The sequence below is a fragment of the Trichomycterus rosablanca genome, chromosome 16, assembly GCF_030014385.1.
Source record: "Trichomycterus rosablanca isolate fTriRos1 chromosome 16, fTriRos1.hap1, whole genome shotgun sequence".
In the NCBI taxonomy this organism is placed as follows: domain Eukaryota; kingdom Metazoa; phylum Chordata; class Actinopteri; order Siluriformes; family Trichomycteridae; genus Trichomycterus; species Trichomycterus rosablanca.
Genome location: NC_086003.1, coordinates 9,329,026 through 9,351,948, shown reverse-complemented (window position 1 = coordinate 9,351,948; position 22,923 = coordinate 9,329,026). Strand labels below are relative to the sequence as shown.

The window sequence follows — 22,923 nt, the reverse complement described above, 5'->3', positions numbered from 1 at the left end:
ACACTACACTATACTATATACAGTACTATACATGGTATACTAGCCAAATACTCCACATGTTCACACACAGTCCTTTAGAAAGGTGGTTCGCAACCTTTTTTTTTCTTAGACCCTCCTGTGTTAAAAAAAAAAAATTGGGACCCCCTTCACATGGGTTATTGTATTACTTGTACGCTTTTAGCAAGGCTGACAAAAGCTATTGTGGTTTTGCTTATGGGAAATTTGATGAATCCACGATCGTGGTACTTTCTGATTTTGGTTGATCCTCACCTTGGTCTACTTTAGCAAGATCTGCATACACAATCAAATCTGAATCTTTAGTAGTCTTCGTCTGTTAATCTTTGCAAATTAAATATGTGTCCTACAGGTGTACAGTACAACAAAATTATTTCTTTGCATTTCCCAGCTTTTTTTGGAAGTTGGGGTAAGCCATTATAAGACACTTCGGGAGCAGAGAGGGTTAAGGACCTTGCTCAAGGGCCCAACAGTGGCTGCATGGCAGAGCTGGGATTCAAAATCTCAACCTTTCAGTTGATAGCTCAAAGCACTACCCACTGTGGGGGGCAATCATGTTCATGTCAATGAGCTATCAATTTAAAATGATGGCCCAGATGAAAGATTGTCGTGCATCTTTTTTTCAAGCACTTCACTGGTGAATCTGTTTTGCTGTATTACAAGCGGTGTTAATTGGCTGTAGGTTAAGGCATGAAAAGCATTGCGTTTCCCTGCTCTGAAATGTTGCTTTGGATGTGTTACTACAGTCGCAGCCTACAATGATGTAATGTGATGCTCCATAGCAAGGTAATACACTAGTTGTGTGAGAGCAAATGCTGTTATTGGTGATGTCACTCATATTCCAGTCTCCACTTTTGCTATCTCCTTCTTTACATTAATGTGTGCGTATGTGACTTTACTAATGACATGCATTTGTGTTTGGATTTATTGAGCAAATGTGTTTATGAGTAGTTTCACTGACGAGTCGGATAATTCCCAATGGGACAGCACCCATACAGAGTTTACTGTGCCCCATCGGGCTTTGGGTTTTGTTTTTTCTGCATGGTAACGATCCTAAGCACACTGCTAATGCGGTGAAAGCATATATGTTGAGAAATACAGCTGATAAAATAGGCCTGGCCTCAATATAGTCCAGACCTAAATATCATAGAGGCAGTATGGGATCACTTGGACAGAGAAAGAAATAATAGACAGCCTAATTCTAAAGAAGATCTCTGGGAAGTGCCTGGTAAAAGAAGCCTGGTTAAAAAAAACCTTTAGGATAGTCTCCCCAAAAGAGTTCAAAGTGTGATTAGTGTCAGTTTATTGTTTATCGTTTTTAGCCTTGCCTGAAAAAACTACTGAATAGACTGAGAATAGAGTGGGGAAACAGCTTTCAGGAACTGTACTGCAAAACATTTGCAAGTAAGTGCAATTCTATTGGCTTTTTTTTTTTAACTACATAGGATTTAACAAACATCTGTGCTCACTGTACATATTTATTCTAATCCACTCTTGACTTTTGTTAATTTGTCCAACATCTAAAATATTGTTTTGAGTATGTATTTGACTGCAATCTCCAACGTTTGGCACTGTATCTGTAGGACAGTGGCGTAACTAGGAGCTCATGGGCCCCAGTGCAAAAAAAAACCATTTGGGCCCCCTCAACACATTTCACACACACACACACACACACACACACACACACACACATATATATATGATCAGAATGAATTAAAGGTACTCACTCAGAAGTTCATGCGGTAATATATACAATAACGACCTGGCGAGCACAGCCAATGAGGGGGCAGTGAGGTGAGTCGTTGAGTTCATGTAGTGTAGGGGACCCCCCTTGCTTTGGGCCCCAGTGCACCTGCCCACCCCCCCACCCGCTGTAGTTACGCCCCTGCTGTAGGATGACCATTACTGTAAAAGCAGGTTTTACACTGAAAACATAATGTGATACATATGTTTACTTGCTCTAGCTTTTCAAGAGACGTAGCACAAACGCTGTTGATATTCTGAAGGTATTGATGTAAGTGTCTTTGGGGTAGCGTTTTCTTAAAATTGTTAATCTGACCATTAGAATAAGCAGTGTTACAAACAAGAAGCCAAAATGCTGCCATCTGCTGGGTACATCTGAGAAACCAAATACTGTACTCAACAGTATACTAGCCAAAGGGACCCCCTTGAGTTGGGTTATGGTATTATTTTTACTCTTTCAGCAAGGATGACAAAAGGTATTGTGTTTTTGCTCATGGGAAATTTGATAAATCCACGACTAGGGTGTATATCTTGGTACTTTCTGATTTTGGTTGATGTGGTGGGTTTACTTCTGGTGAGCTGGTGGTGGGAGCTTCCACGCTTTGGTCTAAGTTTGCAGGATCTGCATATACAACCAAATCTGAATCTTTTGTAGTCCTTGCTCGTAGGTTGACCTTTGCACTTTTGTGGTGGGCAAATCAAATATGTGTCCTTTCTAAATATAATGCCTTTATTTGTCATATATACTGTACATATACAGGTGTAGAGTACAATGAAATTCAATCTTCGCATATCCCAGCTTGTTTTGGAAGTTGGGGTCAGAGAGCAGGGTCAGCCATTGTACGGCACCCCTGGAGCAGACCATACACTGGTGAACTGGGAAGGGTTTAGTACTAGTATGTAATGTTTACGTACTTACAATCACATTAACCCACCCTCTTCTTTTTGACCTAGTCTTTAAAAGAAACAGAAACTTAATCCCACCATGCTGCACTTCAGTCCAGACACGCTGGAGCAAAAGACAAACCCCAAACCCCTGAAGCAGAGAGGGTTAAGGGCCCAACAGAGCTCAAGGGCCCAACAATGGCTGCCTTATAGCCCAAAACTCTACCCACTAGGCTGGCACTGTCTAACTGTATAACAATTGGGCTCATCCGGGATTTGAACCCGGGACCTCTCACACCCGAAGCAAGAATCATACCCCTAGACCAACGAACCACGTCTCAAAGATGCAATGTAGGCTATGCAGCCCCATACGCAACAAACTGCGATGCACTGTGTATTCTTACACCTTTCTATCAGAACCAGCATTAACTTCTTCAGCAATTTGAGCTACAGTAGCTCGTCTGTTGGATTGGACCACACGGGCCAGCCTTCGCTCCCCACATGCATCAATGAGTCTTGGCCACCCATGACCCTGTCGCTGGTTTACCACTGTTCCTTCCTTGGACCACTTTTGATAGATACTGACCACTGCAGAGCTGCAGTTTTGGAGATGCTCTGACCCAGTCGTCTAGCCATCACAATTTGGCTCTTGTCAAACTCGCTAAAATTCTTACACTTTTTCCTGCTTCTAACACATCAACTTTGGGGATAAAATGTTCACTTTCTGCCTAATATATCCCACCTACTAACAGTTGCCGTGATGACGAGATAATCAGTGTTATTCACTTCATTTGTCAGTGGTCGAAATGTTATGTCTGGTCGGTGTATGACATCACAATAAATTCCCATATGACAATAGCCTATTGATTTTTTCTATTTATTTATTTATCTTGTTTTTATTTTCGATTAAATGCAGCAGGGCACCTACTTGGCTCACTTGAGCCCCCTGGTTGGCAACATCTCCCTTAGGATAAACTCTCCATTACTGCGGGTCGCGGCGCTGCTGAGCTCAACACGTTTATACGTTATCTGAAATCGCTCACCACAGAAGAACAACAATGCAGCGAGACAAAACCGGAAGCTCTGGCGGCGGAGATAAGTACGAATGAATTAACAGTTTTTACTCTTAATATTTCATTTTCAGAGTATTATTTAGAATAGTTAGAATAGTTCTGAGTGTGTCGTTATAACGTAATGCTGATGTTTGTTGTGTTGTTGCAGAGCGGACCGCGAGACGGCCATCATGTCCAAGTACTACGATGGCGTCGAGTTCCCTTTCTGTGACGAGTTCTCTAAGTATGAAAAGCTCGCCAAGATCGGCCAAGGCACATTTGGGTAAACAGTTCTCTAGTCTTTTGATTTTTGTGATTATTTAAAATAGTTAAGGCGCTGTCTGATTAAAAAGTCTGCCTCCACAGTATGCTGTGTGCTAGGTGTTTATGTCGGTGTCGTTTGTTTTTGTTCTTAATCAATGGTGATTAAATGCGTGTTTCAATTTTTAGTAACATAACTAATTCATAAATTACTAAACTTAAAGTCTAATACATTATTAATATCTTCACTATGTCTCAGAAACGCTCCTGCCCGTTTTACTGTTTTTGCATTGATTAGTTGCAACATCTGATAACTGTGACGTAATTGTCTGACGTAATTAACTGTGTTGTAATACCGCTATATTGTTAATAGTGTGCGTTTTGTTTGCATTAGATTTAATAACATTTCCTAAACGCTTAAACATAAACGTTTGCGCAGGTGTAAACATAATTTACCACAGGGGTGTCAAACTCATTTTCCCCGAGGGCCACATCTGCATTATGGTGGCCCTCAAACGTACCCTGCAGTGATTGTGATTGCAGTCTGCCTTTTAAGTCTTGGACAATTTGTTGTTTTTCTTGGAGGCTAAATTCTGTGTTTGGTGTCAAAATGCCAGATGTACAACCCTTGGCAAAAATTATGGAATCACCACTCTTGGAAGATGTTCTGTCAATTGTTTAATTTTGTAGAAAAAAAATAAATCACAGACATGCCACAAAACTATCATTTTTCAAAATGTCAACCTTCTGGCATTAAGAAACAATAAAAAAAAGAAACAAATATAATAGTTGTGGTCAGTCACAATTGCTTTTTTTAGATCAAGTAGAGGAAAAAAATATGGAATCACTCAAATCTGAGGAAAAAATTATGGAATCACTCTGTAATTTGCAGTTTAAAAACAAAACATCTGCAGCAGATTAGATTTGCTAATTATTCTTCAGTTTAAAAAGAGTGCTTACACCTCGGAGAGCTGTTGCACAAAGCAGATTGTCATAAAACATGGTTCCAACACAAGATATGTCAGTTGAAACAAATGAGAGGATTATAAAACTCCTTCAAGAAGATAAATCATTGTGGAATGTCGCAAAAGATGTTGGTTGTTCCCAGTAAGCTGTGTTTAAAATCTGGACCAAGTACAAACAAAATGGGAAGGTTGTAAGAGGGAAGCATACTGGTAGACCAAGTAAGACATCAAAGCATCAAGATAGAAAACTTAAAGCAATATGTCTTGAAAACAGAAAATGCACAACAAAACAAATGAGAAACAAGTGGCCGGAAAGTGGAGTCAATGTCTGTGACTGAACTGTAAGAAATCACCTAAAAGAAATGGGATTTACATACAGAAAAGCCAAACAAAAGCCATCATTAACACCTAAAAAGAAAAGAACAAGGTTAAAGTAGGCTAAAGAAAAGCAATCGTGGACTGTGGGTGACTGGATAAAAGTGATCTTCAGTGATGAATCGCGAATCTGCATTGGGCAAGGTGATGATGCTGGAACTTTTGTTTGGTGTCTGTCCAATGAAATTTATGAAGATAACTGCCTAAAGAAAACATGTTAATTTCCACAGTTGTTGATGATATGGGCCTGCATGTCGGGTAAAGGCACAGGGGAGATGGTCTTCAATAAATGCCAAAGTCCACATTGAAATTTTGGACACTTTTCTTATTCCATCAGTTGAAAGGATGTTTGGTGATGATGACTTCATTTTTCAAGATGATAATGCATCTTGCCATAGGGCAAAGGACGTGAAAACTTTCCTTCAAGAAAACATATAATGTCAATGGCATGGCCTGCAAATAGTCCGGATCTCAATCCATTTGAAAATCTCTGGTGGAAATTGAAGAAAATGGTCAATGACAAGGTTCCAACCTGCAAAGCTGATCTGGCAACAGCAAGAGACAGTTGAAGGCAGATTGATGAAGAATACTGTTTGTCATTAGTTAACTCCATGCCTCAGAGAGTTTAAACCATTATAAAAGCCAGAGGTGGTGCAACAAAGTAATAATGGTGCAGTGTTTTCTAATGATTCCATAATTTTTTCCTCAGATTTGAGTGATTCCATATTTTTTTCCTCTACTTGATCTAAAAAAAAAGCAATTGTGACTGACCACAACTATTATATTTGTTTCTTTTTTTATTGTTTCTTAATGCCAGAGGGTTGACAGTTTGAGAAATGATAGTTTTGTGGCATGTCTGTGATTTTTTTTTTTTCTACAAAATTAAACAATTGACAGAACATCTTCCAAGAGTGGTGATTCCATAATTTTTGCCAGGGGTTGTATACTTCTCAAAGTACAAACTTGTATTCACTTTCCCATCTTTCATTAAATTTCCTCCTTCTGCTTCAATTCCCTCTTCTTGTACGTTTGGGATTATTTGTAAATATTTCTTAACATCATCTAGTGGCAGGATGCAGTCACTTTGCAGGTCACAAAATCGGCATGCATTGTGAGAGATGCAGTTAATGTACGATTTTACAGTGTATTTTAAGACAATTGTTCTGCCCTCGCCAAGTTTTTCCCCTTTCTCAGCTAGACAGACAGTACTTAATCTTTTCTGTTCTTTCCTTCCCTCTACTGTCTTCTCCTCTTTGTTAATAATTTTGTCTTTCCAGCATTGACACAGCTCAACAAACAAATCATTTTTATTTTGATCTTTATCCACATCTTTGATTATAATATAATCCAAAGCAAATTACACTTGTTAATCTCTTTGTTTTGTTTTTCTATAGGGAGGTTTTCAAGGCCAAACACAGACAGACTGGAAAGAAGGTAGCCCTGAAGAAGGTGCTAATGGAAAATGAGAAAGAAGGGGTAAGTCTTTAAAGTTCATACATGGTCTGCCTGTTTATACTGTTCCTAACATACCCTCACCTTTATAGACCAAAAAATTTGATTTCTTTATTTCTTTTTTGGGCGACATGGTGGCTTAGTGGATAGCACTGTCGCCTCACAGCAAGAAGGGCCTGGGTTTGATCCCAAGGTGGGGCTGTCCAGGTCCTTTCTGTGTAGAGTTTGCATGTTCTCCCTGTATCTGTTTGGGTTTACTCCAGGTGCTCTGGTTTCCTCTCAAAGACATGCAAGGTGAATTGGAGATACTAAATTGTCCATGACTGTGTTCGATATAACCTTGTGTGAACTGATGAATCTTGTGTAATTAGTAACTACCGTTCCTGTCATGAATGTAACCAAAGTGTAAAACATGACGTTAAAATCCTAATAAACAAACAAACAAACAGGACTAAAACCATATGTCTAAAATCTCCAGTTAAGGACAGCTCCAAACAACTTTAACCAAATATATTAGAACCAAAAGAGTTACATATCCTGCCATGACTATAACCTCAGCGTAAGCATAGTGTTAGAAACCCAAACAAAATCTGAATTTGGTTTCAAATCAGACCTACAGTACTTTATAATGGAATAAAATTTAAGTTGACACTGAGTTTTTCAACCTTCTTTATTTTCATTTTTGGGCGGCATGGTGGCTCACATCAAGAAGGGTTTGATCCCAAGGTGGGGCAGTCTGGGTCCTTTCTGTGTGGAGTTTGCATGTTCTCCCTGTGTCTGCGTGGGTTTTCTCCGGGAGCTCCGGTTTCTTCCCACAGTCCAAAGACATGCAGTCAGGTTAATTGGAGATACTAAAATTGTCCATGACTGTGTTTGACGTTAAACTTGTGAACTGATGAATCTTGTGTAACGAGTAACTACTGTTTCTGTCATGAAAGTGATGCAAATCAGTTTTATAACATAATATAGATAATACAGATTAATATAGATTGGAAAGGTGCATGTTAGGGTCAGTGTGAGACAATCAGAAATCACATCTTTGTGTCACTTGTGTATGAGAGATCCGTGGCTCGCTGTTGGTAATAAACTAAAATAAATGTTTTTTTTATATGACTGCATTAATTAAACAATGATTGATCTTTGTGTAGTTGGTTAATCACTAACATATCTGTTAACATATCTGCTTTTTAATTATAGAATAGATAGAATAGAATTCCTTTATTTGTCATAAATACATTTTGTCATATACAAATCTTTTTTTTTGCATATCCCAGCTTGTTTGGAAGCTGCGGTCAAAGCGCAGGGTCAGCCATTGTACGGCTCCCCTGGAGCAGAAACACTTAAGGGCCTTGCTCAAGGGCCCAACAGTGGTTGCATGCCAGAGCTGGGATTTGAACTCCCAATGCCCTACCCCCAAGGCTACCACTGTCCCTTATAATTATTATTATTATTATTACAACCCCAAATCAGAAAAAGTTGGGACAGCATGGAAAAAGCAAATAATAAAAACACAGAGTTTCTTACATTTACTTTGACTTTTATTTGATTGCAGACAGGATGAACCTGATATTTCATGTTTTGTCTGCTCAACTTCATTTCATTTATTAACACATTCCAAAAAAAGTTGGGACAGTAAAGCATTTACCACTTTGTAATATTGCCATTCCCTTTCACCACACTTTTGGCACCAAGGAGACCAAGTGATTTAGTGTTTCAGCTTTTATTTTGTTCCATTCTTCCTGCAAACTCGTCTTAAGATGTACAACAGTACGCGGTCGTTGTTGTTGCATTTTTCCTTTCAAAAATCTCTGTTGGGGACAGGTCAGGACTGCAGGCAGGCCAGTCCAGTACCCGTACCCTCTACTTTCATAGCCATGTCTTTGTAATGTGTGCAGCATGTGGTTTTGCATTGTCTTGTTGAAAAATGCATGGACGTCCCTGGAAAAGATGACGTCTTGAAGGCAGCATATGTTGCTCTAAGATCTCAATGTACTTTTCTGCATTAATGCTGCCATCACAGAAGTGTAAATGAGGGCACTGACACAGCCCCATACCATGACAGACCCTGGCTTTTGTACTTGTTGCTAATAACAGTCTGGATGGTCGTTTTCGTCTTTGGTTCGGAGCACACGGCGTCAATTTTTTCCAAAAAAGACCTGTTTCCACTGTGTGATTGTCCATCCTAGATGCCTCCGAGCCCCGAGAATTTGACGCCACTTCTGGACATGGTTAACATAAGGATTCTTTTTTGCACAGTAAAGTTTTAAGTGACATTTGTGCATGTAATTCTGTATTGTAGTGCTTGACAACGGTTTGCCAAAGTAATCCCTCACCCATGTGGTTATATCAGCTATTGTTGAGTGGCAGTTCTTAATGCAGTGCCGTCTGAGGGATCAAAGATCACAGGCGTTCAGCTTAAGCTTGAGCCCTGATTTCTTGAATCGTTTATCGTAATAATATTATGCACTGTAGAGGGAGAAATATGCAAATCCCTTCCAATCTTTCTTTGAGGCTCATTGTTTTTAAACATTTCAATCATTTCCTCACACATTTGTTGACAAACTGGAGCTCCTCTGATCATCTTTGCTCATCAAAGACTCAGCCTTTCCTGGATGCTGCTTTTGTACCAAACCATGATTACAGTCACCTGTTGACATCACCTGTTTAAAATCACATTATTATTTAGTTTTTTCACCTCATTACTAGCCCTAAATTGCCCCGTCCCAATTTTTTTTGTAATGTGTTGCAGGCCTGAAATGCAGGAATGGATGTTTATTTATAAATGAAATGAAGTTGAGCAGATAAAACATGAAATATCTCAGGTTTGTAATGTCTTCAATCAAAAAAAAGCCAAAGTAAATGTAAGGAACACTGCATTTTTATTTTATTTGCATTTTCCATACTGTCCCAACTTTTTCTGATTTGGGGTTGTATTTTAAATTAAATAATAATAAATTAGTAATTATAATAAATAAAGTAATACTATTGCATTGTTGTATTAGCACTTGATGTTGAAATTTGATGTAATTAAACTGTCTTAAGATTTACAAAATAAATTGTAGCCAATAACATATTGCGACAGCTTGAATGAAAAAAGGATGAAATCACTCCAGTAGTGTTACATGACCCTTATTCATCCAGTATGTAAATATGCTGTAAGAGACAGACATAGGGCTGTTAAACCTGTACATTAAATCTTGTGTTGTGTTTCTCAGTTTCCTATCACAGCACTGAGGGAGATCAAGATTCTGCAGCTTTTGAAGCATGAGAATGTTGTAAATCTTATTGAGATTTGCAGAACCAAAGGTAAGATTTTTAATTTATTAAAAAAATTTTGCACATCAGCTTAAACCAGTCTTGGTATTACATTTTAGTGACAAGGTGTCTCTTTCTGGATGTGTTAAAACATTGTTATATCGAATGGGACTAAAACACAGGAAAATATGGCCCTGTTTCATTTTTTTTGTTAAATGTGTCACAGCCATCAAATTTAAAATGAGCCTAAAAAAATTAAATTGCGCACTAAACCCTAGAACTTACTCATTAACATTTCATTGACAAATTAAAGACTCACAGCTGTCATAGTCTGTGCTGCATCTATCACTGCTCTGTCTTTACGGCAGAGGCTTGAGCCATAACAACTAGCCTTACACCAAATCCAAGATAACCACCAGCTCAACTTTTTAAACTGCTCAGATTCAAAAGCCTGCCTTCAGAATTTAGCATTTAATCATTCCATTCCCAATAATAGTAAACATCACCTAAAAAGCTGCAGCCACAACATGGCCTGTTGGATCCAAGTTCTGCTGGTTCCCAGGCTGCTGTGGCCTTGAAGGAAATAAGCAAGCAGACTTGGCAGCAAAGCAAACCGTAACACCCCCTAACCCGCCATACGACCTCAAACCAGCCACAAGAGCAAACACCACAAAAAACTACTTCACACCTAGACTATCAAAGAAAACTAGAATAATCGATACAAAAACTGTACTGTGTCCAATTTGTTTTAATCTGCTGTAGGTCAAGTTCCCTAGTGGTATTAGTACTATTAAATCTTTTGTTTTTCATATGAATTTTTGGTATATGATAAGTAATAACATATTTTTGTGTGTACAGCTACCCAGTTTAACCGCTACAAGGGAAGCATCTACCTGGTGTTTGATTTTTGCGAGCATGATCTGGCTGGCCTGCTTAGCAATGCCAACGTTAAATTCACTCTGTCAGAGATTAAGAAGGTCATGCAAATGCTGCTGAACGGCTTGTACTACATCCACAGGAACAAGGTGGGTTTTCTTACCATTGTCCTTTCTCTATATGCATACAGGTCCATAATATAGTTATGTAATCTTTTAGAATGCAAGAATGAGCAAAAACCAAATATACAACACCAAATCAGAAACATTTGTGACAGTATGGAAAATGCTAATAAAAATGCATTATTTCTTTAATTTACTTTGAGATGTATTTAATTGCAGACCCAAGATATTTCACATAAGTGCTATCACATACAGTGGGGGAAATAAGTATTTGATCCCCTGCTGATTTTGTAAGTTTACCCCCTTACAAAGACTTGAACAGTCTATAATTTTTATGGAAGGTTAATTTTAACAGAGAGAGACAGAATATCAACAAAAAATCCAGAAAAAAACATTAAATAAAAGTTATAAATTAATTTGTATTTAATTAAGGGAAATAAGTATTTGATCCCCTACCAACCAGCAAGAATTCTGACCCCCACAGACCGGTTATGTGCACAAAAGGCACACAAATTAGTCCTGTCCCTGTATAAAAGACACCTGTCACAGAATCAGTTTCTTCCGTTCAAATCTCTCGACCACCATGGGCAAGACCAAAGAGCTATCAAAGGACGTCAGGGACAAGATTGTAGACCTGCACAAGGCTGGAATGGGCTACAAGACCATCAGCAAGAAGCTTGGTGAGAAAGAGACCACTGTTGGTGCGATCATTTTAAAATGGAAGAAATACAAGATCAAAGTCAATCACCCTCGCTCTGGAGCTCCATGCAAGATCTCACCTCGTGGGGTAAGAATGATTCTGAGAAAGGTGAGGTCAGTCCAGAATTACACGGGAGGAGCTTGTCAATGATCTCAAGGGAGCTATACTTATTTCAAATACTTATTTCCCCCACTGTAAGTGTAAATACCTTTTTCAGGCCACTGATACAACCCCATTCAATGACATACTCTGGCTTTTGTACTTGTTGCTGATAACAGACTGGATGGTCCTTTTTGTCTTTGATCCAGAGCACACAGCATCCATTTCTTCTCAAAAGTATCTGGAATGCTAATTCATCTGACCACAATACACGTTTCCACTGTGTAATGGTCCATCCTAAATGCCTCAGAGCCCAGAGAACTTGACGCTGCTTCTGGACATGGTTAACATAAGGCTTATTTTTGGACAGTAAAGTTTTAAGTGGCATTTGTGCATGTAACTTCGTATTGTAGTGCTTGACAAAGGTTTGCCAGAGTAATTTTAATCCCTTGCCCATGTGGTTGTATCAGCTATTGATGAATGAGTCTTGATGCAGTGCCATCATGGGTGTTCAGCTTAAGCTTGCGCTCTTGCCTTTTATGCACTGAAATTCCTTTAGATTCTTTGAATCGTTTAATAATATCATGCACTGTAAAGAGATCAATAGTCTTTCTTTGAGGAACATTGCTTTTAATATTTTTTTTAATTTTCTCACGCATTTGTTGACAAACTGGAGATCTCTGTCCACTTTCGTAGACTTTGCTTTAGTACTGAATCCTAATTACAATCGCCTGTTGACGTCACCTGTTTGAAATCACACTTATTTAGTTAGAGGTCATGGGTGTTCAGATTAGACTTTAACGCACTAAAATTCTTCCTGATTTCTTGAATCATTTAATGATGATATGCACTGTAGATGGAACAATTTCTAGTCCTTCTTTGAGGACTATTGTAACATTTCAGTTATTTTCTCATGTAATTGTTGACAAACTGGAGATCCTTTGCAGATCTTTTGCTCCTTTCCTACTCCTTGTGTGAATACTGCTTTTGTTTCAATTCATGATTACAATCACCTGTTGATGTCACATTATTAATACAAAAAATGAAATATTTGGGGTTCAAACTACAGGTTGCTAAAGCATCAAGCACCCTGCTATAATAACAATATAGGATATGATGTGTGATCATTGTTTAACATTTTTCATTAGATCCTACACAGAGACATGAAGGCGGCAAATGTGCTGATCACAAGAGACGGTGTGCTGAAGCTAGCTGACTTCGGCCTGGCACGAGCCTTTAGTCTGGCAAAGAACAGCCAGGGAAACCGATACACAAACCGTGTAGTGACTCTATGGTACAGACCTCCAGAGCTACTGCTGGGTGAGTAAAAGAGCTGAAATTGTGCCAGAGATGGGGCTTTACTATTGTTTTTATGGTTTATAAGAGAACCTGACTGACTGCCTAAGAGTCATACAGATTTATATATTATATTAAATACATAATAGGGATGCACCGATCCAACTTTTTCAGTTCCGATACCGATCCGATACATATACTTTGCATATCGGCCGATACCCGATACCGATCCGATACCATTGTTGAATTAATAAACCGTATACTTTATTATGTGGGAAAGGCATCAGGATCGACTTAAACATTACTAAGTTTGCAAAACAAAATATAATTAACACAGATATAAATGTACTGAACTGCTATTTATTTGTCAATAAAATAATAAACAGGCATCTTAATATTTCAGTGTTATTTTCACTCAACGAGTGAGCATCCGACGCTGCCTTGGTGACCAAAGCAATCCCAGCATTCATTGCGTCGGATGCGCTTTTCTTACAGAAAAATAAACATGACTTGACGGAGCGGAGAAACGAATGGAGTTATTATCAAACGTAAATAAAATATTACTGATTTTTAACTTGTATAAACTTGTACCGAGTGTTTTTATTTGCAAGTTCGAGCTTGTCAGGAAATGTAACCGTTATCGGTACATGAAGGGAAATGTTATATTGACGTTAGCGTTAGCGCTGTGCTACCTCAGTTCATTGGTTTTAATGGCAAGATGCTAAATCCTAAACCCGATGGAATCGCTATGTAACGCGTTCGAATAACCTGATTTATGAGTTGATGACTTATTAGAATCCTTATTAGACAGTAAGACAGCAAGACAGCTCCTTAGGTTTTCGAACACACCCATAATGTAGCTGCTGACAATGAGAAAAACAGTAGTAGCTTAAATAACTTTTTCAAATAAACTTATCCATAAATATTTAGTGCAAACAGTAATTCAAAATAAAATATAGCAGCTAAACCTGAGTAATAAACATGTTGCCATCGAACTTGTTAGCATAGCAAGCAAGTGAAATACCTCCATGCAGCTGACTCTTTGGCTCGCTCCATGTTGCTGTTTTTGTTTGTGTTATACGCCATACGTCAGCAGCACGTCCTGTATGGGCTTAGCATGCGTCGCAAACGAATTAAAGTGAACGTATCGGCCCCATGGATCGGTTTAATTATCCGATATCCGATCCATCTCATTTTGGTAATATCGGGACCGATATCCGATCTTAATATCGGATCGGTGCATCCCTAATACATAATATAGTTATTTTGTGTTAAGCTGCCCAACAAGTTCACAATTACTACAATTATGTAAGTTTATATAGGTACAGTGTATCACAAAAGTGAGTACACCCCTCACATTTCTGCAGATATTTAAGTATATCTTTTCATGGGACAACACTGACAAAATGACACTTTGACACAATGAAAAGTAGTCTGTGTGCAGCTTATATAACAGTGTAAATTTATTCTTCCCTCAAAATAACTCAATATACAGCCATTAATGTCTAAACCACCGGCAACAAAAGTGAGTACACCCCTTAGTGAAAGTTCCTGAAGTGTCAATATTTTGTGTGGCCACCATTATTTTCCAGAACTGCCTTAACTCTCCTGGGCATGGAGTTTACCAGAGCTTCACAGGTTGCCACTGGAATGCTTTTCCACTCCTCCATGACGACATCACGGAGCTGGCGGATATTCGAGACTTTTCGCTCCTCCACCTTCCGCTTGAGGATGCCCCAAAGATGTTCTATTGGGTTTAGGTCTGGAGACATGCTTGGCCAGTCCATCACCTTTACCCTCAGCCTCTTCAATAAAGCAGTGGTCGTCTTAGAGGTGTGTTTGGGGTCATTATCATGCTGGAACACTGCCCTGCGACCCAGTTTCCGGAGGGAGGGGATCATTCTCTGCTTCAGTATTTCACAGTACATATTGGAGTTCATGTGTCCCTCAATGAAATGTAACTCCCCAACACCTGCTGCACTCATGCAGCCCCAGACCATGGCATTCCCACCACCATGCTTGACTGTAGGCATGTCACACTTATCTTTGTACTCCTCACCTGATTGCCGCCACACATGCTTGAGACCATCTGAACCAAACAAATTAATATTGGTCTCATCAGACCATAGGACATGGTTCCAGTAATCCATGTCCTTTGTTGACATGTCTTCAGCAAACTGTTTGCGGGCTTTCTTGTGTAGAGACTTCAGAAGAGGCTTCCTTCTGGGGTGACAGCCATGCAGACCAATTTGATGTAGTGTGCGGCGTATGGTCTGAGCACTGACAGGCTGACCCCCCACCTTTTCAATCTCTGCAGCAATGCTGACAGCACTCCTGCGCCTATCTTTCAAAGACAGCAGTTGGATGTGACACTGAGCACGTGCACTCAGCTTCTTTGGACGACCAACGCGAGGTCTCTTCTGAGTGGACCCTGCTCTTTTAAAACGCTGGATGATCTTGGCCACTGTGCTGCAGCTCAGTTTCAGGGTGTTGGCAATCTTCTTGTAGCCTTGGCCATCTTCATGTAGCGCAACAATTCGTCTTTTAAGATCCTCAGAGAGTTCTTTGCCATGAGGTGCCATGTTGGAACTTTCAGTGACCAGTATGAGAGAGTGTGAGAGCTGTACTACTAAATTGAACACACCTGCTCACTATGCACACCTGAGACCTAGTAACACTAACAAATCACATGACATTTTGGAGGGAAAATGACAAGCAGTGCTCAATTTGGACATTTAGGGGTGTAGTCTCTTAGAGGTGTACTCACTTTTGTTGCCGGTGGTTTAGACATTAATGGCTGTATATTGAGTTATTTTGAGGGAAGAATAAATTTACACTGTTATATAAGCTGCACACAGACTACTTTTCATTGTGTCAAAGTGTCATTTTGTCAGTGTTGTCCCATGAAAAGATATACTTAAATATCTGCAGAAATGTGAGGGGTGTACTCACTTTTGTGATACACTGTAAATAGAAGAATATTGTCCAAAAAGGGAAGCATTTAGTGAGGGTGATTACGCATTGTTCTAACAGTCATGACACGTTTCATGATAATAAATGAATGAGTTTGTTTATTAGGATTTTAAAGTAATGTTTTACAATTTTGGTTACATTTATGACAGAAACGGTAGTTACTCATTACACAAGGTTCATCAGTTCACAAGGTTATATCATGTCATGGACAAGTTAATATCTCCAATTCATCTCACTTGCATGTCTTTTGAATGTGGGAGGAAACCCACGTGGACACGGGGAGAACTCCACACAGAAAGAACCCGGACCGCCCCACCTGGGGATCGAAACTAGGACCTTCTTGCTGTGAGGCAAAAGTGCTACCCACCGAGCCACCGTGCTGCCCGATAAATGAATTGCGGACAAATAAGTAAATGGTGTGCTCTGAGTAAACTTCATTGCGTTTAAATTTGGCACCCTTAGTGAGCATGCTCAAATCTATGTGCCTGCTGTATGACTCTGATAGCAGTTTTATTAAACTTTATAAACTTTCCATATGGGAATGTTTGAGCAATATTTCCCAACAAACAGAATCTGTTTTGCCTTAGGTACCTGTATGAAGATAGGTGCTTTCTGGCCTTGTTTTATTATTAATTTACCTCTCCATCAGGAATATTGTTATTGACTGCTCTAGGTATCTACAAGAGTGGCAAATACTTGCTTTTCTCTAAACCATGTTAAAGCTGGAACGGTACTCAAACTCTTTACGAATATAAAACTATAAGCACACATCAAAACAAACAAAACCTAAACTAAAGAGTATGCGCTGATACTTTATTTTCAAAAAGAAAATGCTAAAAGATGTTGCCATGAATGTAAGCAATGTGTTGACATGGCGTTAAATAAATGAAATAAACAAAGATTAATTAATTTTCTCAGAAGTAGGATAATTAGTTGAAATTAGCTTAACTAGTAGTAGAGGTGGCACATTGGCTCAGTGAGTAGCACTGTCGTCTTACAGCAACAGGGTCCTGGGTTTGATTCACAGGTCCAAAGACCTGAGAGGTGAATTGAAGATACAAAATTGTCCATGACTGTGTATGACATTGAAGACTTGTGAACTGATGAATCTTGTGTAACGGGTAACTACCGTTTCTGTCATGAATGTAACCAAAGTGTGTAAAACATAACGTTAACATCCTAATAAATAAATAAAACAACTTGTAGTGGTAATGAAATGTATGAGTGTAGTACTGTTAGGCCATTTTATGCCTTTTCAGCTGGTTTTATTGTCAGTAATTGGGCAGCATGATACATGTGACAAAACATTTAAAATAGATTTTGCAATTAAAAACTGGTGGAGATGAAAAAAGTTATTCATGTGAGGAATCGGCCTCTATACTTGGTTAGTATGTGTATGTGTAGTAATATTTTTTTTTTTTTGCTTGTGCGTGTATAGGAGAACGAGACTACGGACCTCCGATTGATCTCTGGGGTGCGGGGTGTATCATGGCTGAAATGTGGACCAGGAGCCCCATTATGCAGGGCAACACTGAACAGCATCAACTCACTCTCATCAGCCAGCTGTGTGGATCCATTACTGCAGAGGTAGTACAATTAATCATAATGATACATGTAATAAGATAACTTCTGTACATACACCGATCAGCCATAACATTAAAACCACCTTCTTGTTTCTACCCTCACTGTCCATTTTATCAGCTCCACTTACCATATAGAAGCACTTTGTAGTTCTACAATTACTGACTGTAGTCCATCTGCTTTCACCCTGTTCTTCAATGGTCAGGACTCCCACAGGACCACCACAGAGCAGGTATTATTTAGGTGGTGGATCATTCTCAGCACTGCAGTGACACTGACATGGTGGTGGTGTGTTAGTGTGTGTTGTTCTGGTATGAGTGGATCAGACACAGCAGCGCTGCTGCAGTTTTTTAACTTTTAAACTGTGTCCACTCACTGTCCACTCTATTAGACACTCCTACCTAGTTTGTCCACCTTGTAGATGTAAAGTCAGAGACGATCGCTCATCTATTGCTGCTGTTTGAGTTGGTTATCTTTGAGATGTTCATCAGTGGTCTCAGGACACTGCCCACGGGGTGCTGTTGGCTGGATATATTTTTGGTTGGTGGACTATTCAGTCCAGCAGTGACAGTGAGGTGTTTAAAAACTCAAGCAGAGCTGCTGTGTCTTATCCACTCATACCAGCACAACACAAACTAACACACCACCACCATGTCAGTGTCACTGCAGTGGTCTGCATGATCCACCACTCAAATAATATCTACTCTGTAGTGGTCCTTTGGTGGTCCTGACCATTGAAGAACAGCATGAAAGGGGGCTAACAAAGCATGCACATAAACAGATGGACTACAGTCACTAATTGTAGAACTACAAAGTGCTTCTATAAAAGAGCTGATAAAATAGACAGTGAGTGTAGAAACAAGGAGGTGGTTTTAATGTTAAGGTTGATCAGTGTATATCACCCATGTGGAAACGCACCACCCAAACCTAAAAACTGGTTGTGCCACTTTTGGCAGTAAGAACTGCAAACAAAGATTTGCAATATCACTGTGGAGGAATTAGTCTCACTCTTCTTTGCCATTTAAGGTCTTGCCACAGCATCTGAATGGAATTCAAGTCAAAGCTTTGATTAGGCCACAACCAACTGTGCTTGAGCTTTGGGTCATGAACCGAACTTGTTATTTTGGAATCATGTATGTTGACCTTAACTATGGCAAGTGAGGCCTGCAGTTGTTTAGATGTTTGTCTGCGTTCTTTTCTGACATCCTGGACAAGTCCTTGATGCACTGTTTGTAAACTTTTGATCTCTTTAAATAGTGGCTGCTTTTGAGACATTCCATTGCCAGACAGATGCCAGACAGGTTATGTTTAAGTGATGTTTAGATTCAACAGGTCTGGGAGTAATCATCCCCGGGTGTGGCTGGTTAAATTGAACCCAATTGCCAATTGACAGGCAATTCCTTTTTTGGCCATGTAGAGCTAAACAGCATTTTTTCCTTTAATAAATAAAACCACAATTTAAACAAAGCATTTTGTGTTAATTTGGTTACCTTTGACTAGTATTAAGAGTATTTTGATGATCTGAAACATAAGTGCGAAAAGAGAAGAAACTGGAGGGACAAATACTTTTGCACAGTATTGTAATACGAGCAGAAATGTAGCATATAACAAAGTTTTAAAAGAATTAAAGTTAAATACAGAAGTACAACTAAATGGGCCACTAAGACGACGTAAATACATTCCATTAACACATCAAGCAAAGACAAGTAGACCAAGTTATACACACAAGGTGTAGACCTGGTCATACCAAAATTACCACCCCCCAAAACGTGTGAGATGCCAAACGCAGACCCTAATAAAGCACATCCTGATAAAATGCCCCAAACACACCAAAAAGAAACAACTACTACACATACATGAAACCTATTAAGATAAAGCACATCCTGATAAAATGCCCCAAATACACAAAGGAAAGACAACAAGTACACACAAAAGAAATTCTTACACAAGAACAGTTTTAACCTACTGTAGCCATAAAAATAAAAATTAAAGTATAAAATTAGCCCAAAATATAAAGACAAGATACAACGAGCATTATTAAACATAATCCTGATCATAAAATGACTCAAATATACGTTAAACATGGCATTAAAATTCAAACACATACCTGGATTTGTTAAGGAAACCCTCACCCGAAAAAATAGACAAATAGAAACAAGAAATAATTAACTGATACAATCATAGGGTGCTCAAGTAACGCAGCGGTAAAACACACTAGCACATCAGAGCTGACAACTCATTGGTTCGAATCTCAGCTCTGCTATCCAGCAGGTTGTTGTCGAATACTGTTGTTCTGGAGAGGTGCCGGAGGGGATTCCTCATAACTAAATAAATAAAAACATAATAAATACATAAAAACAGAAATGGGCTTTTTTAATTTTTAATAATCAAGTAGTAAGAATGAAAACACTCATTTGCACAAGTGGTTAGTTCTAATTCTACTAAAGAAATAAAAGCATATCAGCATGTTTGGAACAGTTCTTTTTTTTTTTTTCTTTTTTTTTTTTTCTTTTTTTTTTTTACATGACTTTTAAACCTGGCTTAAATAAAGATCCATTTGACCCTGTCTGCAAAATTGTGTTTAAAATATTTTATACAGTGGTACCTTAAAACTCAACGTCAGTTGGTTTTGGGAGTGGTGTTGAGTTTAAAATATGTCGAGTTTTGAGGTATTTTTTTCCCATAAGGATGTATGGGAAACCTGTTAATGCATTTCGTGGTCCCGTGGAACTGCATATATTTTAGGCTCATGTCAAATAATGGGGTTGTTTTTGACACTTGCACACTGAAAATCACACAAATATAATACAAAAAAACACTGAAATACAATTGAAAACAGATAAAAATCTATATAAAAATACAGTAAAACCTGCCCTTTACCTTTACTTCTTTGTATTGTTTCCTTATGCTTCTTAATTAGTGGAGAAAAGTTATGAGAATTAATAGTTAAGAGAAGTTTAGTGTCGTTCTTTTAATACATTGTCACGTTAAGCTTTTTTTAACGATAAGCGTTTTAGACTCTTTTGGAAAAGCTGATTCTCTCAATTTGTCAGAACCCCAAGCTATAACACAAGTTTAAAAGTTAAACAGTGAGGAAAATCCAGCTAAACACGTATACATGTGGAGCTTTCAGAGTGGATTTGACGGTTATTTCACACAAATGCAGATTTGTCTCATATTCGCACATTGATGACGTTTTAGCAGCAGTCACACACACTATGAGTTTAAGGGAATCGTTGGGTTTCAAAGATTCTGAGTTTAGGGGATGTTGAGTAACAAGGTACCACTGTATATAAAATAGCTGCTTTTAAATGTTGGAAGGTGCTTTTCAGTTCCAGCATGAATACATCCTCCAAAGGAAGGTACAGAAAGACATGGTTTGACAGGTTTGATGTGAAGGAGCTTGAATGAAGTTAAAACATCAGTTGTGAGTCGGTGCCTGACCATTAATTGCTTTTTTGACTAAATGAGTACGGATTATTCACAGACACTTAAATCTAACGGAATCCTGTTATAGCTGCAAGGACATTGATTTTGGAATGGAATGTCCAACAAGCTTATGTTAAGGTGTTCTCATAATTTTGGCCATATTACATCAGCTGGTACTCTTTCCCATCATGCACTATTCACAAGCAATTGGTTTGCTGGCATGCTGTGTAAATGTATGTTGATGCAGAATCAATTGTAATATAGAACCTGGAGAAAAGCACATGTGCATCATTTGGAATTAATATTGTTAATGCTATTAATGATTTATTTTTATTTGTAATAAAATCTTGCTTCATCTGTTACAGTGTAGTAAAATATTAGCTAATCCTCTGTGTGCCATTAACTGTGCATGTAGCTTCTGTAAACTTTGGTTTACCAACCACTTTCTGCTTCCTCTAGGTGTGGCCAGGCGTCGACAAGAAATATGAGCTGTACCAGAAGATGGAGCTTCCTAAAGGTCAAAAGCGGAAAGTCAAAGAGCGTCTGAAGGCATACGTCAAAGACCCGTATGCTCTCGATCTGATCGATAAGTTGCTTGTGCTGGATCCGGCGCAGCGAGTGGACAGCGACGACGCTCTCAACCATGACTTTTTCTGGTCTGACCCCATGCCCTCAGACCTCAAGCACATGCTTTCCACACACAACACGTCCATGTTCGAATACCTGGCACCACCTCGACGACGCGGACACATGCCCCAGCAGCCGGCCAATCAAAACCGCAATCCGGCCACAGCCACACAGCCCGAGTTTGACCGTGTTTTCTGATCAGCTGGTGATAGACTTCTAATGACCTGTGTCTCTAGTGTGATACTTGTTGTTCAGACTTAAACAGGTTTTTCCTCTCATTCTCGGGTAAGAATAAGAAGGAAGATTTAAGTGCAAGTATACATCACATTAAAGTGATATATGGAAAATAAGTTTATAATTATTAGGCTAAATGTGTTTGCTGAATTAGTTAGAATCTGTTTAGATTGTTTTGTTTATTTTGGGCATATGGAGGCAGCATGGTCAAAATTAAATCAGATTCTGGTCACCTCTGGTTTGTATGCAGGTTAATTTGCATTGTTGATGTGTTGCATTTACAGTGGCTCATCGGTTGACGCACCTCCTCTAGCTGGTAGTCCGTTTGGTTGTAATGAATAATAAGCCTTCATTTGTAAACCCTTTAGCAAATTAGTTAAACCCTTGTAGACACCAAGTTCACTGTGCCACAAAAATCACTTTACAGATATTTGAGATCTTTATCATACAGAACAGTATTCAGCAAGGCAAAAATGTCTTTAATTATGACAATCTTTAACACCAGTATTCCTGACCTTGTTCTGATTAAATTTTATCTACATTTGATGTTTTTTTTATTTTTTATTTTATTAAACCCAGCTTGTAATGTTTAGATTGACAGTGTGTAGGTGTTTTTGAAGCAATTTACACCCTGTGATCGCTCCATGATACAATTTTACTGTTTTATTTATTCACTTTTGTACAATAATGTATTGGTTTCTGAGGCAATTGTGATTATTCGACCAATAAACCTCTAAACCTATTGTGAAAGTGTTGTAATGTTTGCTGGTGACCACTCGGTGTCACTATAGTACATTTTTGGTACATAATAATTAGGGCCCTAAAGAAAAGTGCCACATTTCATGGCAGTAATTAAATAACACATAAATTTAATGATAGAATAAATGGAAGTTACAATACACAGTACAGCCTACCTTAATGGTTGAATGTATAACCTGTATGTAAAACATCCAGCGAAACACGGGCTTTTGTTTTGACTCCAA

At 38.7% G+C, this 22,923-nt stretch overlaps 1 protein-coding gene and 1 non-coding gene across 2 annotated transcripts; one reads left to right on the top strand and one right to left on the bottom strand.

The window, feature by feature from the left end:
- Positions 1 to 2,904: 2,904 nt before the first annotated feature.
- trnap-cgg (transfer RNA proline (anticodon CGG)) lies at positions 2,905 to 2,976 on the bottom strand. Its single transcript has one exon. It is a non-coding gene; the product is annotated as a tRNA-Pro (tRNA).
- Positions 2,977 to 3,697: 721 nt separating this feature from the next.
- cdk9 (cyclin-dependent kinase 9 (CDC2-related kinase)) lies at positions 3,698 to 22,683 on the top strand. Its single transcript, XM_063011553.1, has 8 exons — positions 3,698 to 3,742; positions 3,865 to 3,978; positions 6,691 to 6,772; positions 9,964 to 10,054; positions 10,862 to 11,028; positions 12,949 to 13,120; positions 17,508 to 17,656; positions 21,539 to 22,683. The coding sequence occupies exons 1-8, from the start codon at positions 3,702 to 3,704 to the stop codon at positions 21,902 to 21,904; spliced, it is 1,182 nt and encodes a 393-aa protein (XP_062867623.1). The 5' UTR covers positions 3,698 to 3,701; the 3' UTR covers positions 21,905 to 22,683.
- The last annotated feature ends 240 nt before the right edge of the window (positions 22,684 to 22,923 follow it).

Bases quoted from the DNA above. Each gene is read 5' to 3' on its own strand.
- cdk9 (XM_063011553.1), top strand. From the start codon at position 3,702: ATGCAGCGAGACAAAACCGGAAGCTCTGGCGGCGGAGATAA. The intron at 10,055-10,861 runs GTAAGATTTTTA...TTGTGTGTACAG, and splicing joins TGAGATTTGCAGAACCAAAG to CTACCCAGTTTAACCGCTAC. The intron at 11,029-12,948 runs GTGGGTTTTCTT...ATTTTTCATTAG, and splicing joins ACTACATCCACAGGAACAAG to ATCCTACACAGAGACATGAA.